Below are 14,516 nucleotides of genomic sequence, written 5' to 3'. Positions count from 1 at the left end.
TAAGCAACTGAAGTTCATTCATTATTCAGCCATTCTAAGCTTAATGTTCCTGCCATCGTAAAGTGGAGAGGTTTATATATTTTTTATATCTTCAAGACATTGATTCTTTGTTTGTTGATCAAATTTGGATTACATGGTGCCTGGCTCGCTACAGATCTGTCTCTCAGGGCTCGCTCACACTGGCGAGAGTATCGGGATGATTATTCTAATGATATACGGCTCAAACTCTGTCATAGTGTGATCCGAGTGTCATCTGAGTGTGATCGGAGCACAGGTGTGGAGAAGAAGGAGAACTTAATTTCTCTATCCCCTCCATTGTCTCTATGATCTTACTTCGGACTGCACTCGGATGTCATCCAAGTGCAGTCCGATGTTTCACTTGCCCCATAGACTTGTATGGGTGCATGTGATCTGATTATATTCACTGGATGCACTCGCAGCATGCTGTGATTATTTTCTCATGCCGAATCGTGTAACACTGGGCATCGGAGAGCTCTCGGTCATGTTATACACCAGTGTGAGTAAGCCCTTTTAAAGAGTGATGCACCAGTGTCTCAGACACATGACCAGGACAGATTTTGATCCTCTATTGCTAAATTGTCAAGCACATTGCCCAACTTATTTCTAAGGTCATTTGTGGCTCCATCATCTCATCTACTATGATACTAACCTTTAGTTCTGTAGTTTGCAACAGCAACGGTGAGATGGATCTCCCCGGGTGTCAGGTCATTTGAGGAGCTTATAGAGTAGTACCTGGCCTTAAGAGGTGGCAACTGAGTCAAAATAAATGTAGTAGGTACATGAAGAGATTTAAACTCCTCCAGTACGTCAAGGAATGATGGGTAATTGTAGGACTTCCAAGCATTGTACCGTTTTGTATCCTACAAGTGTAAAATGATACAAGAGGAAGTTTATTAAACCAAGACCAAGTATAGACACTTTAAAATCAATGTTATACTACAGTATGTATGGCCTGAATAAATGAAGAACAGCACAAGATACAAACTTAACCAACCAGTTGGCTAAAATATTTCCCCGAGAGTGAAATGTTAATTCAATAGTTCCGTAAATGATTGTCTCTGGTATTATTCCCGCTGTGGCGCTAAAGTCACATGAACGGAGCGGCAGCCAATCAGTGCGCTCAGTGACATTGGCAGCAGTGGCGGAAATTCACTATTACTACAACTGCTACAGCGCGGTTTGTTTCTTTATATTGATCCGCACCTAGGGACATTCATTTACTGAAAGGGAACAACCACTGGTAATTCCTTCCTTTATTGTCTTTATGGACCTAGGTCTTTTTTCAACCCATGTAACTTTGTAACACCTATAATGAAGTTCAACTGAAGGTGAGAAATTTTGCACAATAGCTGCAGGATTGCCTGAATTTACTGGGTAGAAAGGCAAAATGAGCAATTGTAAGTGCACAGTGCTGTATAATATGATGAGTGCAATATATTAAAAGGATAAAAACTTTGATGGGAGGAGGAAGAGGACTTCTTTAATATAAGAAGTAGCACAAAGCCACATATCTGAAACAGGTCTTTGCTGGGTCTTAGGGCTCATACTCACATGCGAGAAACTCAGATGAGTCTCGCACGTCAATACACGGCACTCAGGAGCGGAGCGTGGGGCTGCACGTATTGCTATACGGGCGCACGCTCCGATCCGTGTGCTGGGGATTGACGTGCGAGACTCATCTGAGTTTCTTGCATGTGAGAATGAGCCCTTAGGCTGAGGCTATAAAGTCACTTAAAGGGGTTGTACTGACACATAAAATTACATAAACACCTCTCCATTTACCTCTATAGGACTGATGGCTATCTCTGTACAATAGCACCATTGACTTGCAGAATTTATGATTGTTCATGAAACTTCATGCTACCACTTAACTCCAACTCCATGGTCTTCTACGGACTGATGAAACGGCTACAATCGAACCAGTGAGAGAACTACCATAGGAGCACATGAAGCTGCCCAACTTGTGAAAGTTGTGACTGCAAACTTGGAGTTATGGAACAGTCGAAGACATTATACAAGAATATGATGCCTCTCCGCAGAGCATAGAGAAAGACGACGTTGTTGTACTCTTACATGCTCCTTTGTTTTTGTATGTATATATTTATAAGGCTAGGCTCACATTGCGTTAGTGCAGTCCGTTCAACGCATACGTTAAACGGGCTGCGTTAACGCAAGTGCCGAAAAAGATCGCGTTTATGCGATCGCGCTAGCGCAGATGCTCTATCTGTGCTAGCGGTGACGGACCCGAAAACGCTGCAGACTGCGTCCGAGGGTCCGTCACGGAATGACGGCACATCGCTAACGCATGCTGATTATGACATTCGTTAGCGATGCGCTACATAATGGCAGTTAATGGGTGCGCTAACCATAGCGTTAGTGCCGCCATGTAACGAATCCCGTCAGCGCTTTGCCATTAACGCAATGTGAACCCGGCCTAATTGCCGTCCAGATGCGACTTCTTATTTATAAAATGCGTACGTGCCTGGAACGCTATGTTTATAATGATGATTCGCAATTTCTGCCACAAATAAGTTGCCCAAAGTAAACACAGTACATTAACACTAATGGAGAAACGTAGGTGTAGAGTGAGTGGGCCTTGCTCCTACTTTGCTCAAGTCTTCCAGTCTCCGTTTGTCTTCCACGTCAGCGGCCAGCAGAGACAGCTTTTTCAGAAGCAGCTGGGAAGGTGGGGTGGTTATGTCTAGGAAGTAGGTCAATGCCTGGGACAGTGAACAGGGGGGGACTTTCTCGCTGGTTGTCCAGAAGTTACCTGAAAACACAGGAAGGAGAGGAAATGTATTAATATAGGATCCAAAGTCTTCCTGACAGTTTCTAACTTTTCCCATACTTGCAAAGTGTAGGGAATTTTAAGTAACAAAATAATGTGTGAAATCCCAGAAAATCCAGATAAAGACATGACCTTGGCCAGCTTCACACATCCTTCCTCCATATCCTAGGCAGGTGCTTTCATGTGCAGCATCGAGTCATTTATTTTCAATAGTTCCTGGATCTTATTTAGTAGCGGAGACGACTTGTGACTCATTATTTTTTTGGCACACAGATTAAAATTTTCCGAGCCTCCAAGAATATATATTCACCGGCTACAAGTCGGCCTGGGTCTCAGCACATGGACAGGAGCCCATCTTCTGATATGTCTCAGTCATCTTCATTATTCAGGTGGCTCAGGCTAACTTTTCATCTAGCATATCCCATTTTATGGATGTGATCGCTGTATTGGCCTTTAGAAAAGGGATTGTATGATCTATATTTATTTATTTATAACTAACTGAGATTGCAAAATATATTCCTTTTTTAGAATTTGTTTTATGGTTATAGATTTTTGCACATGATTATGGAGGTTATCATCTTGCTGGAGGGGTATAGTTCGGCCTAGGCTATTTTACACCCCCGGGTATAGTTTATCTCCTTGGATATACTCTGGACTGGGCCAAACTATACCCGGGTTTAATCTGGACAGTGGCCTGTTACACCGATACTTGTTCTGGGATAATTAGGTCCAGTGGTTGAACATTAATCCTTGTAGGATATGTCATGGAGGCAAATAAGTCAGCTGCAGAAGTTGCACCTTGGTCGTTGCAGTATGTCTTGGCCAAAGTATCATTATGGCCAATACATTTGTGTAAAAGTTGTTGGACAGCAGAGTATGGGGACTAGTTAACTGTAATAGTAGGTCAAAATAATAGCTTTAACATTTCTTTAAGAAATGCTATCAAATAATAAAGTGGACTTCTAGTTCTGTATTTTGTATCCTAGAAGAATAAACTTTTCCCATATTATTTGCCCCTTTAGCCGGGCAGCACTGTCTGCTGACAGATCCTCTTAAATGGATGTTACCATTCATGGTGATATGGCCAGAACCCTACTTCTATCCAATGAAATGCTATAAGTTACAGTATATCGTGGTACATGTAAGGAATCTGTCACGATCGGCAGGCAGGATGTTATGGAGAAGGAAAAGCTGTTCAGATTCATATACATTTTTGTAGGAACAGTTTCAGTAAAATGTTATTCATTGAAATCCCTGGTGTTTATAGGTATGAGTCCGGTGGGCGATCCTATTCAGTCACTAGCAGTCTTCCCTGTGTGTCTGTGTACGCAGAGATAGCTGTCAATCACTGAATAGGACCACCCACTGGACTCCTGCATATACTGAGTTTTTTCCAATAAACCAATATAATTCTGCTCATCGTCTCCTTCCCTATATCATGCTGTCCACCGATCGGACTGAATGTGAAAGGTTCACTTTAATGGATGTTGTAGGGATGGAACTGTAAAATATGGCACAGAGCAGAAAATGTCTTTTTATCAACGAGTTGCCCAAAAATGACATGTCTTTGATGATTTGAGTCGGGAAGTTGTTATTTCAAAGAGACAGCACAATTGTCTAGTATATTAATGACGCATCTGAATAGACCAAGAAGGAAGTCAAGGCGTTCACCAAAACACAACAGATCCTTACCCTGTTCACTGCGTGTCTCCAGCCGGATGTCCTGATTGATGGGGGGAGCATCCTTCAGAAGTGTAATTATGCTTGTAACCAACTCTGGCTGGTTGCCCGAAAACACCCCAACATGTTCTCCTGGCAGATACTGAACTTCCTGGTTATTCTCACTGGAAAGTTTCACTAGGAGGGTGGCACGGCTGAAAACAACAAGTGCGAATCATAATAGGACCGAGTACGTACAGAATACAGGATTTCCTCTCTCTGAGCAGAATCAACAATTTCATTTACACTGGGACTGCACCATGTTACTAAGTTTGCTTCTTTGAAGCCTCGTAGGAGATGATGACTAGGTGTATTTATAAGTGCAGTGAAAAATGTAAAAATTTATCGCAAAATCAAGCCTTTTATTTGAGGTATAGATGCAGTAAATGGCATAAGAGCAATTATGTCTCACCGCACCTGCTGGATAATGCAGCAAGTCTCTTGGTTTGAAGAGTCTGAGATCAAGGGAAGAGTCTACTGGGTGGATCCCTTAAATGGTAAATGTTGTTTTAATCTGTATTTTATAAATTATTAGTGCACATGAAGAGAAGCAACTTGGTAACATATCTATCTGATTAGATAAATCTGCTTCTTCTCTTGTGCTGATCATTTATTCTCCATTCATGGACTAGTGATGTAAAATATTTCTTCAGTGAATACAGACTTTCCGATTAGTGAAATAGGCAATGGCAATTGATACACAGCATTCTATGGAGTGGGGATGGACATGAGCCAGAGGCAGACATAGACATTCTGCTCCAAGTTCTCCTGCAAGCTCATCCCTCCTCTCCAGCCTCCCCTCTCCATAGAATCTTATGAGCACCAACTCCTATCTTTGTAATGGAGCAATCTGATCACTAAGTACAGATTTTACACAGGGAAAGATCAGTCCTGGAGCATCGAGAAAGAAATTTCTCTGATAAGATATCTTACAAAGTTTCTTATTAGGTGTACTCTTGATTTATGAAAAAATTTTGAACAACGGTCACGATTTAAAGAGTATATCCGGGACTTTAAAAAAAAAAAGAAGCATGTACCGTATTTTCCGGCGTATAAGACGACTGGACGTATATTAAACGACCTCCAACTTTTCCGTATAAAATATAGAGTTTGGGATATACTCGCCGTATAAGACTGGAGTCATCTTATATGCCAGGTGTCATCTTATACGGCGTGTGCGGTCCGGATGGTTCCCTAGAATAAAAATAAAAAATAGGGATATACTTACCTTCCAACAGCCCCCGGAGTTCTCCCGTGTACACCGCTGAGAGCCGGGGGCCGTCGGAAGGTAAGTATATCCATATTTTTTATTTTTCTTCTTTTTTTACATGAATATGGATCCCAGGGCCTGAAGGAGAATCTCCTCTCCTCTAGACCCTGGGAACCATCCAGGACCGCTCCCTGCACACGCCGTACCCAGCGTATAAGACGACCCCCGACTTTTGAGAAGATTTTCAGGGGTTAAAAAGTTGTCTTATATGCCGGAAAATACGGTAGTTGCTAAGAGATGCAGCTACCTGTCTGTTGTACCCGGCGCCGGTCATTGACCGCTTCTGCCAGAGAATCAGCTACTACCTGACTGCAGAGCAGCAGTTTCTCTTACTGTTGACAGGGCAGGACTACTGATTTATAGAAATCCCCTGCTCGCTGCACTTTTTTTTTACACAGTGTAAACTGACCTGCGGTGCGTTTTTCAAATCCGCAACATTTCAATTTCTCTTGAAGATACGCTAAGTTTTCGGTGTGGATTTTCCTTATAGATACATGCGGAAAATCCACATGTAAGAAATGCACATGCGTTTTTAGTGCGTTTCTGCAGCAGAAACTCAATAAAACCGCATGTAATCCACACTTAAAAATGTCAATAAAGTTTTGTCAAAGCCAAATACCAGGAAGTATCAAAAACATAGCAACTTTATTTAAAACTTGACACACCAACAAGAGATAAAAAATGCAGCATCCAAAACACGTAAAAAACTTATGTTAATAAGATGCACACAAAAACAATGAAAAAGTGCAAGTAACCTAATTTAAATAACAGGTTGAGAAATGGGACAGAAATTCTGCAACATCAGAAGCTCACCAAAAGCTCATTGTGGGAACGCAGTCTTAGACCTTTATGTTAAAAAATACATGTAATGTAATGTTTGTTACTGGACTCTGTGGGTTGGAATTGGGTTGTCTACTGCGCTATGCCATACCTTTTTTATATAGTATATAGAAAAAAAGTGGCTAGACAAATGTGAATAGGAGACTCTTTTGTCCTCTGTCAGGCAATAGAGCCATGTGCACATGTCTAAACATAGGAAAAAATGTATAAGTGGATAAAGCCTAAGGCTGCATATATCTAAAGTCAGGCAGTATTAATATGATCCATTGTTTTCATGCTTCTTACCTAGATTTAGAGCTATGCAAATTTTCCCTTGACTTTAGGGTCATTGTCAGGATATTTCTTGAATGTACTTTTGAGAGTGCTAAATGAGAAAGAAAAAACGAGAATTTGGTGGTAATTATATTGATAACATTTGACTACTGTCAGACCAGAATATGAATGAGTTAATAGCATTTCGCTGTATTGAATATATGGTATACAATTTACCTTCAAGCTCTGTCTTTTGAATACTGTGATGCTTTTATGGTAGATTGCGTAAGGCTACGTCCCCACGGTCAGTAATCAGCAGCGCTTTGGACACATGTCCGCGCCGTCCAAAGAGCTGCCGGCTTTTGTACGCACGGTGATTCCGCATGTGTTCATTGAACCATGCGGAATCACAGCGCCCAATACATTGGACTGGTGATATTTATATTGCAGAGACTGAGCGTCTCCGCAAGATAAATAGTCATGCTGCGGTCTGAAAAGATGCGCCGCATGTCTGTCTCCGCAGGGAAGCCGGAGGCGTCCGTGCACACATAGTGGAGATGGGATTTCTTGAAATCCCATCCACTATGCTGTAACATCTGGCCGCTGCGGGTTGGACTCTGCGGAAGTATGCAGCGTCCAACCTGCAGCGTTTACTGACTGTGGGAACATACCCTAATGTGCAGATGAATTGCCTGCTATATCAGAGCGTTATTTTTTTCTGGAAAAGAAGAGCTAATCCCCTAGCATTCTTTTTAAACCTTGATAAATGCACTAGTCAGGCGGTAAAACGCGTTGGTGTGAATAAAAAACCCTGTTTATGCTCTCCGGACAGCATTAATACCGCAAGCCCACATATCATGATAACCTGCAAATTGGTAAACTGCTACCTGGAAGAATTGTTTTCCTCCAGCTACGGCATACTTGGCTTTTATATGTGTTATGTCCTCACACAACGCCCACATGTGAGTGCTACCATCATCCCCATCTTGCGCCTTACGGTATTGCGTTATCTGTGCGCTTTAGTCCCATCTAGATTTCCTTAATCCCTCCGCATAGACATAGAGACAGATGATAAAACTCTAGCAGACTGAGCCATTACTAAGAGGAGCTTAGGATCTTGCTGCATAACAATCTATCATTACGTCAAATGTTGAAACTGTGTGTAGTAATCACCTCAGCACCCTGTAATAGTGTCTACAAGCATTGCACCATGCTCTAATATATTTTTATATATTGTACATAATCATTTAAAAATGTTAATTTTGCCCTTTTTTATTATTCTACTATGTCTGATTTTGTGGTTCATTATATTGTGCTACCGAAACTGCCAGGCACAAAAAAAAAAACACAAAAAATTGGTAATAAAAAAAATTAATTGGCTGTAGAGAACTTCATAACTTCATGTCCCCCTTTATGTTTATCCAGCGATTGGCTGGATATGTACCCCGGTTCCTGGTTGCCAATCAGGCACCAAAAAGCCAATCTTACTTGGTCAAAGAATTCAGATATAGGAGGGTTGCTGATTTAATCTTTTCCCGGAGTGAAGGAAAGCCGAGCATCTTATAACACTATCATTAATAAATTATTCTACATAGAACGCAATGTTCATAATATGTATTATCTGCAGCATTTACCCATCTATGTCACATAGTTACGTACATAGGATGAAAAAAGACCTAGGTCCATCAAGTTCAATCTTTTTCTACCAATTGTGTATTTTGTCACTAAATTAATTAATGTATTATCTTATTTATTAAATAATATAGTGAGACTGTTTCACAGCTGAAGAACAAATGGTCCCTTTACTCAGCAGTTAATGTGCACATCATTTTGCAGCCCGTTTCCTCCGTACTGAGCACGCACACCTTTTTCCGGGCTTCAGCTATTAGACAGATGTTGGGTAACAATGAGCTGAGCACTGAAAGAATAGGATAACTGGAAACTCAAGAGTAATTGAAAACATAATAGCTGGCTAGCAGAATAATACCCTTGTTCTTCCTGGCAGTAAATATGTGGGGTCACTCAGCAATTACCTAATATATTGTTATGGTCAGTCCTGCTCACTTTAGCCTTTATTTATATCACTCTATTATCCGTTGAGCCTATGTCAACACATGGGTCACTTGGACAAGCATGTGGGATTGCAAATTTCCTGCAGGTTTTTATTAGAACATCCATCTTAAGAGGGTGACTACAACAATAACCATCATAATTTTAATTTTTCACATCACATCTGTCCCCGTTTATGAATCTAAACCCATGAAAACCAGGATTCAGACATGACCTTGATGGAGCTACTCAGTCCGATTATGTTAAAGGAGTCCAAAATATAAAAACTTGAACCCTTTTGCCCTTTTTTCAGCTGGTGTTTGATTTTTTAGCTGGACACAATACATAGTATTCTATTGCAATAGATACTTTGATACTTTTTTATTCTGTAGGCAATTGGATTTTTTTTTTTTAGCTATTCTGGTAATTTGTTTTAGAATTAGTTGTAAATAGCATTCTCCATAGACAAATACCTTTGATGTGATCGAAAGGCTGAGTTTCATTTACAAGACGATGATTTTCTGGGCTCCAGCCTTCTGTTGAGGTATAACATTTTGGGAGCACAATTTTCTGGCTTTCAGGAATTTTGAACTCTTCACAGGCAGCCTGAGAACGATGCAAAAGTCATTAGTTGGGTGTGATTTTTACTATTACCGTATATTAAAGAAGTATAAATACAGTCAGTGCTCCTGGGGGTTGAGTAATAAAGTTTTAAAACTTTTAAAACATTGTTAAAAACAGTTGCAAACTTTCTAAAATATGAAACTAAATAGTCCTCGCCTCTTTTTTTTTCCCTGCATAACCACTGCAGACAATATCTGGCCTCAGCGCTCCCATCTCTGAGCGTTGATGCCATGTGACTGCTGCCACCACTGATTGTCTGCAGCGCTTAAGGACCTCAGAGTGCCAGACCTCGATCGCCAAGTTTAAGAATAGTAATGTTCATTTTGTTATTTTGTGGTTGTTTTAGTCTAATAGTAATATAGACAAAACAGACACAACTGGTACAGTATGAGATAAATTCAAATGGTTGAGTGTGAGAAAATCCATAAGGGCTCCGATCTACCCATTTATCCCTGCTCGTTTGTCATTTATAGCTCAGTTAATCTTTGTTATTTTTTTTTTTTGTCGTTTTCACATGTTGTCAGTTCATTTTTATTCTGCGAAGTATATAAAAATATCTCCTGTCTTTACTGGGAAATTACTGGGAAACAAGAAGCTGTTGGTGGACCTGGAATTTCTAATGTATATATTTAGTTTGTTGTGTGCATTGGCTCAGTAATACATGAATACCCAAATACTAAATACCGTATATACTTGAGTATAAGCCGACCCGAGTATAAGCCGACCCCCTAATTTTGCCACAAAAAACTGGGAAAACTTATTGACTCGAGTATAAGCCTAGGGTGGAAAATGCAGCAGCTACTGGTTAATGTCAAAAATAAAAATAGATACCAATGAAAGTAAAATTAATTGAGACATCAGTAGGTTAAGTGTTTTTGAATGTCCATATTGAATCAGGAGCCCCATATAATGCTCCATACAGTTCATTATTGCCCCATAAGATGCTCCATATAAAGCTGTGCCCCATATACAATGCTCTGCACTGTTCATTATTGCCCCATAGCTGTGCCATACAGTGCTCTGCACCGTTCATTATTGCCCCATAGCTGTGCCATATAGTGCTCTGCACCGTTCATTATTGCCCCATAGCTGTGCCATATAGTGCTCTGCACCATTCATTATTGCCCCATTGATGTACCATAGAAAGCTGTGCCATTGCTGCTGCAAAAAAAAAAAAAATGCCATACTCACCTTTCTTGCTTGCAGCTCCCGGCGTCCGATCCCGGCGTCTCTGCACTGACTGATCAGGCAGAGGGCGGCGCAAACACTATATGCGTCATCGCGCCCTCTAACCTGCACAGTCAGAACGGAGAGACACCGGGAAGATGGAGCGGTGCCCGGCGTGTGGAACGGGGATAGGTGAATATGCGATACTTACCTGCTCCTGGCGTCCCGCTCCTTCCCCCGGACAGCTGGCCTTCGGTGCCGCAGTCTCTTCCTCTATCAGCGGTCACCATTACCGCTGATTAGAGAAATGAATATGCGGCTCCACCCCTATGGGAGTAGAGTCCATATTCATTTTTCTAATGAGCGGTCCCACGTGACCGCTGAAGAGGGGAAGAGCTGCGGCACCCGGAGACAGTGACGGCAGGGGGAGCGCCAGGATCGCCGGGACTAGGTAAGTATGCCTCAGCGCCCTCTCCCCCTCACCCGCCGACCCTGCCACCCACCGTAACTCGAGTATAAGCCGAGAGGGGCACTTTCAGCCCAAAAATTTGGGCTGAAAATCTCGGCTTATACTCGAGTATATACGGTACTTAAAGTATTTAGCACTAACTTTTTTCCAGTGTATAAATTGGAGAGTTATGTGAAAGAGAACAGAACCTTTGAAAAGCTACACATACCTTAAATGTGTGGACAGCCCATGACAAGAAGGCCTCCTCTTGCCCACTAAGTTCATCTCCTTCACCCGTAAGGCTAATTTGGGAGGCACCAACCTCTGCCAGTCTATCATCTAAGGTATGGGCAAATGCACAAAATTGTGGATACATGCTGGAGCCAAGTCCAAAAACAGCGTACCTGTAAAATAAAAAAATATATATATATTCTCTTTCTCTCTCTCCATGTCCACAACTTTTTAACAGTCTTTGAGTATGTTCACACCAAGTTTCTTTCAGAGTTCAAAAAACATGAGTTTTGAAGCAGAAACAACTACAGGAAACTCCGTTTTGAGGGTTGGTTCTGGAAGAGTTTTTTTTTTCTTAAAATGGTTTTGAATAGCTTTGGCAGAGTTTTTTCCTGAAGCATTCTTTGCAGCCTATTGTTTAGACAGTGCTTCTTGGAAAGGTTTCTTTGAGGATCTCCATCAAAGAAATAACATGCATTTTCTTTGTTCCCTCATGAGATTTTTAAAACATCTTCTAGAAAAAAAACTAAAAAAAAATATAATATTAGCAGAAGAATGGATTTGCCATGGAAGCACTTTGGAAGAGTTTTCCAAGACGTTTTGAGGAGGATTTTGGAAAATGTTTGCTCCAAGAACTCCTGAAAAAAACTCAGTGTGAACATACCCTAAAATAGCTTTCCTCCAACCTCTTGATATGATCCCAGCTTTTCAAATATCTCTGAAAATGCTTTTATAGTTGCACAGCAATGTATGTTAATGGGCGCAGAGTGGTCTGAAGGCCGTGCCCAGCACCTCCTCTGTGTCCACAATTGCGCCGTCTCTTAACTGCAATTGACATGGAAGAATTCTACTACATCATTCACATGGCCTGTCCCACTGTAATGCCTGTATAGGTAGCAAGATATTTATTTTTTGTATTTTTTCCTCCTTAAACAATAATTGAAAACTATGAAGACTGGCGCCCAAGTTAGATCTGAAAATAAGGCACTTTCAAATGGAAGGTGTCACATTTGTTAACTCATATACTGGCACATTGTGCTTGTCTTATGGTGTCTTATTGTGCCTAGAGGTATCTAAAAGGTGATATAAAATATCTTTCTTGGAAATACACCAGTGATGCCCGATTGTGGATAAAACTGGTGAATCTTTAGATAAACCAATTCTCCCGAGAGATGACTTTCCACTTTTTACTCTATCCAACCATAACTTGGAGTGAGTTTGCGACTTTTTATGAGACTTTTTAAAAAGTTTCAAGTATAAATCTGTCTTTAAAAAAGTCAGTCGGCACAGAATGACTGCTTAAACCATGTACAGGTGCTCGCTGCACCCTTGGCGTGGCCAATCAGTGCACCTGTCAACGTTCTTGTTTTCTCTCTCCATTCCCGCCACCCCCTTTCTTCTTTGATTCACAGCTCTGGCTTTAAAGATCCAGAGAAGAGCAGAGACAGATGGAAAACAAGTAGGGTGAACGGTGCATATAATTGGCCACGTCAAGGGTGCATCATGTGCCTGTTTAAACATTCATCCTGTGCCGAAAGACTATCTTAAAACTTCATTTGGATCACTAACTACACACAGATTACATCTACTTTTTAATAGTGTAAAAGAGTGGCACTAATTTTTGCGCTAATATGGCATGCAACGTTTTTTGCAACTTTTGGAAGACAAAAAATCTGTAAAATGTCCTGATCTATTCTCCCTAACTGTACCAAATAATGCTAATATCTTTTTGCACACAGTATATCGCTGTAGTGTCCAGGAGCTTACTCTGTACTGTATTATACTTTCATACCTCAATTTCTTTTTCAGTTTCTCCAATTTGAAAATTGATTTCTTGAATTTCTGTAAAATAAAAACATTAAATATACACTCCTCAACATGGAAACTCCAACACCAAGAAGGAAAAGTCATGGAATTATGGAAAATAGGAAAAATAGAAATGAGATTTATTAGACCCACCTCTCCATTGCTGGGGCAGTCACCATTTCCGAAGGTACTTGTAACCACCAAGAGAAGAGATTCTTTATCCAAGTTATCAATGTTGCAATCTTCCATACAGAAAACCTACAATGTAAATCATTTCATTACAAAAATGCTCCGATCTGAGCATAAGGATAAGAGGTGGTCGAGGGTTTGTTTGCAAAGAAGCACTTGAGGAACATGTTGGTAAAACAAATCTACTGTTAGTAATCATTTTCACAGTCTTACACACGGCCCTTCGTCCATCCCGGACTGGTAAATGCTACTTCACAGATACCACAGGTTGGAATTATTTTCCAATTCACCTATGCGATTTAGCACAAATAAACTTGGTAATCTATGACTATCACGTCCACAGACTTTAGAGTAGGAGGGTCACTTTCCATGCATATGACCCTATGAATTAAGCAGCAATGCCTCCTACAACTAATATTTTCTTGGCCCATTGATGTCTGACATTACTTGCAGCAAACAAAAAACTTCCCTCTTGGAGCTCACCTCCCCAAGGGCTGAAGATCCTCTTAGCCCATCCTGCTTGTTCACTCTTTCTCTGAGGGATGAAGGTACAACTGACTGTCATCTTAATCCTCTGGACCTATAAGCTGAATTTCCATAAGAAACTTGTTCCGGCCTCATGCCTACTGTTTCTCTTTCTCTCGGTGAGGGAAAAGCCTCACCTACTTCAGCCTACTGACAGTTGCATGGTAGAGAATCCAATGTCTAATGTGTAGCTCAATGGCAGTTTCTCCAGACACAGCACACGGTCCACTCACACTGTTTCTTGTCAAACCCCACTTTTATTCACTCCCCTTACTCCTACCTACCAGCACTATTGTGCAGCACTCCAGAGCCAGAACATACACACTAACTACAGCAACAAGCTCTTCCTAGTCTCTACTGAAAAAAATTCTGACACCAGCAACCATGACAGAATTTGGTGGCACAGCCCATGAGGCCATGTAACCTTGGACCTCAAAGTGCACGAATCATAAAAGCACAATATACAGTCTTTTACCTAATGGGGAATAGACCACTAAAGCAATCGTTAGTGGTTATTGAAACACCCAGCTCATCAATAAAGAAGAGCTATTCAACACAGCTTGCTGTGACTCTGAAGTTGACCCAGC

General features: G+C 41.1%; 1 protein-coding gene across 4 annotated transcripts in view; it reads right to left on the bottom strand.

Moving 5' to 3' along the window:
* The window catches only part of NOS2 (nitric oxide synthase 2), a 73,962-nt gene that overhangs the window by 13,189 nt on the left and 46,257 nt on the right, over nt 1–14,516 (bottom strand). For all 4 annotated transcript variants that reach the window (XM_069761302.1, XM_069761303.1, XM_069761304.1 and 1 more), the window contains 8 exons: nt 13,369–13,473; nt 13,202–13,251; nt 11,408–11,582; nt 9,413–9,545; nt 6,924–7,002; nt 4,502–4,683; nt 2,628–2,791; nt 671–881 (listed from right to left, as the gene is read on the bottom strand). In XM_069761302.1, coding sequence (XP_069617403.1) covers nt 671–881; nt 2,628–2,791; nt 4,502–4,683; nt 6,924–7,002; nt 9,413–9,545; nt 11,408–11,582; nt 13,202–13,251; nt 13,369–13,473 — 1,099 coding nt within the window. The remainder of the gene's footprint in view (nt 1–670; nt 882–2,627; nt 2,792–4,501; nt 4,684–6,923; nt 7,003–9,412; nt 9,546–11,407; nt 11,583–13,201; nt 13,252–13,368; nt 13,474–14,516) is intronic.

Source organism: Ranitomeya imitator, chromosome 3, assembly GCF_032444005.1.
Source record: "Ranitomeya imitator isolate aRanImi1 chromosome 3, aRanImi1.pri, whole genome shotgun sequence".
In the NCBI taxonomy this organism is placed as follows: domain Eukaryota; kingdom Metazoa; phylum Chordata; class Amphibia; order Anura; family Dendrobatidae; genus Ranitomeya; species Ranitomeya imitator.
The sequence above is the reverse complement of the archived record's forward strand: the minus strand, read 5'-3'. Positions and strand labels throughout refer to the sequence as shown.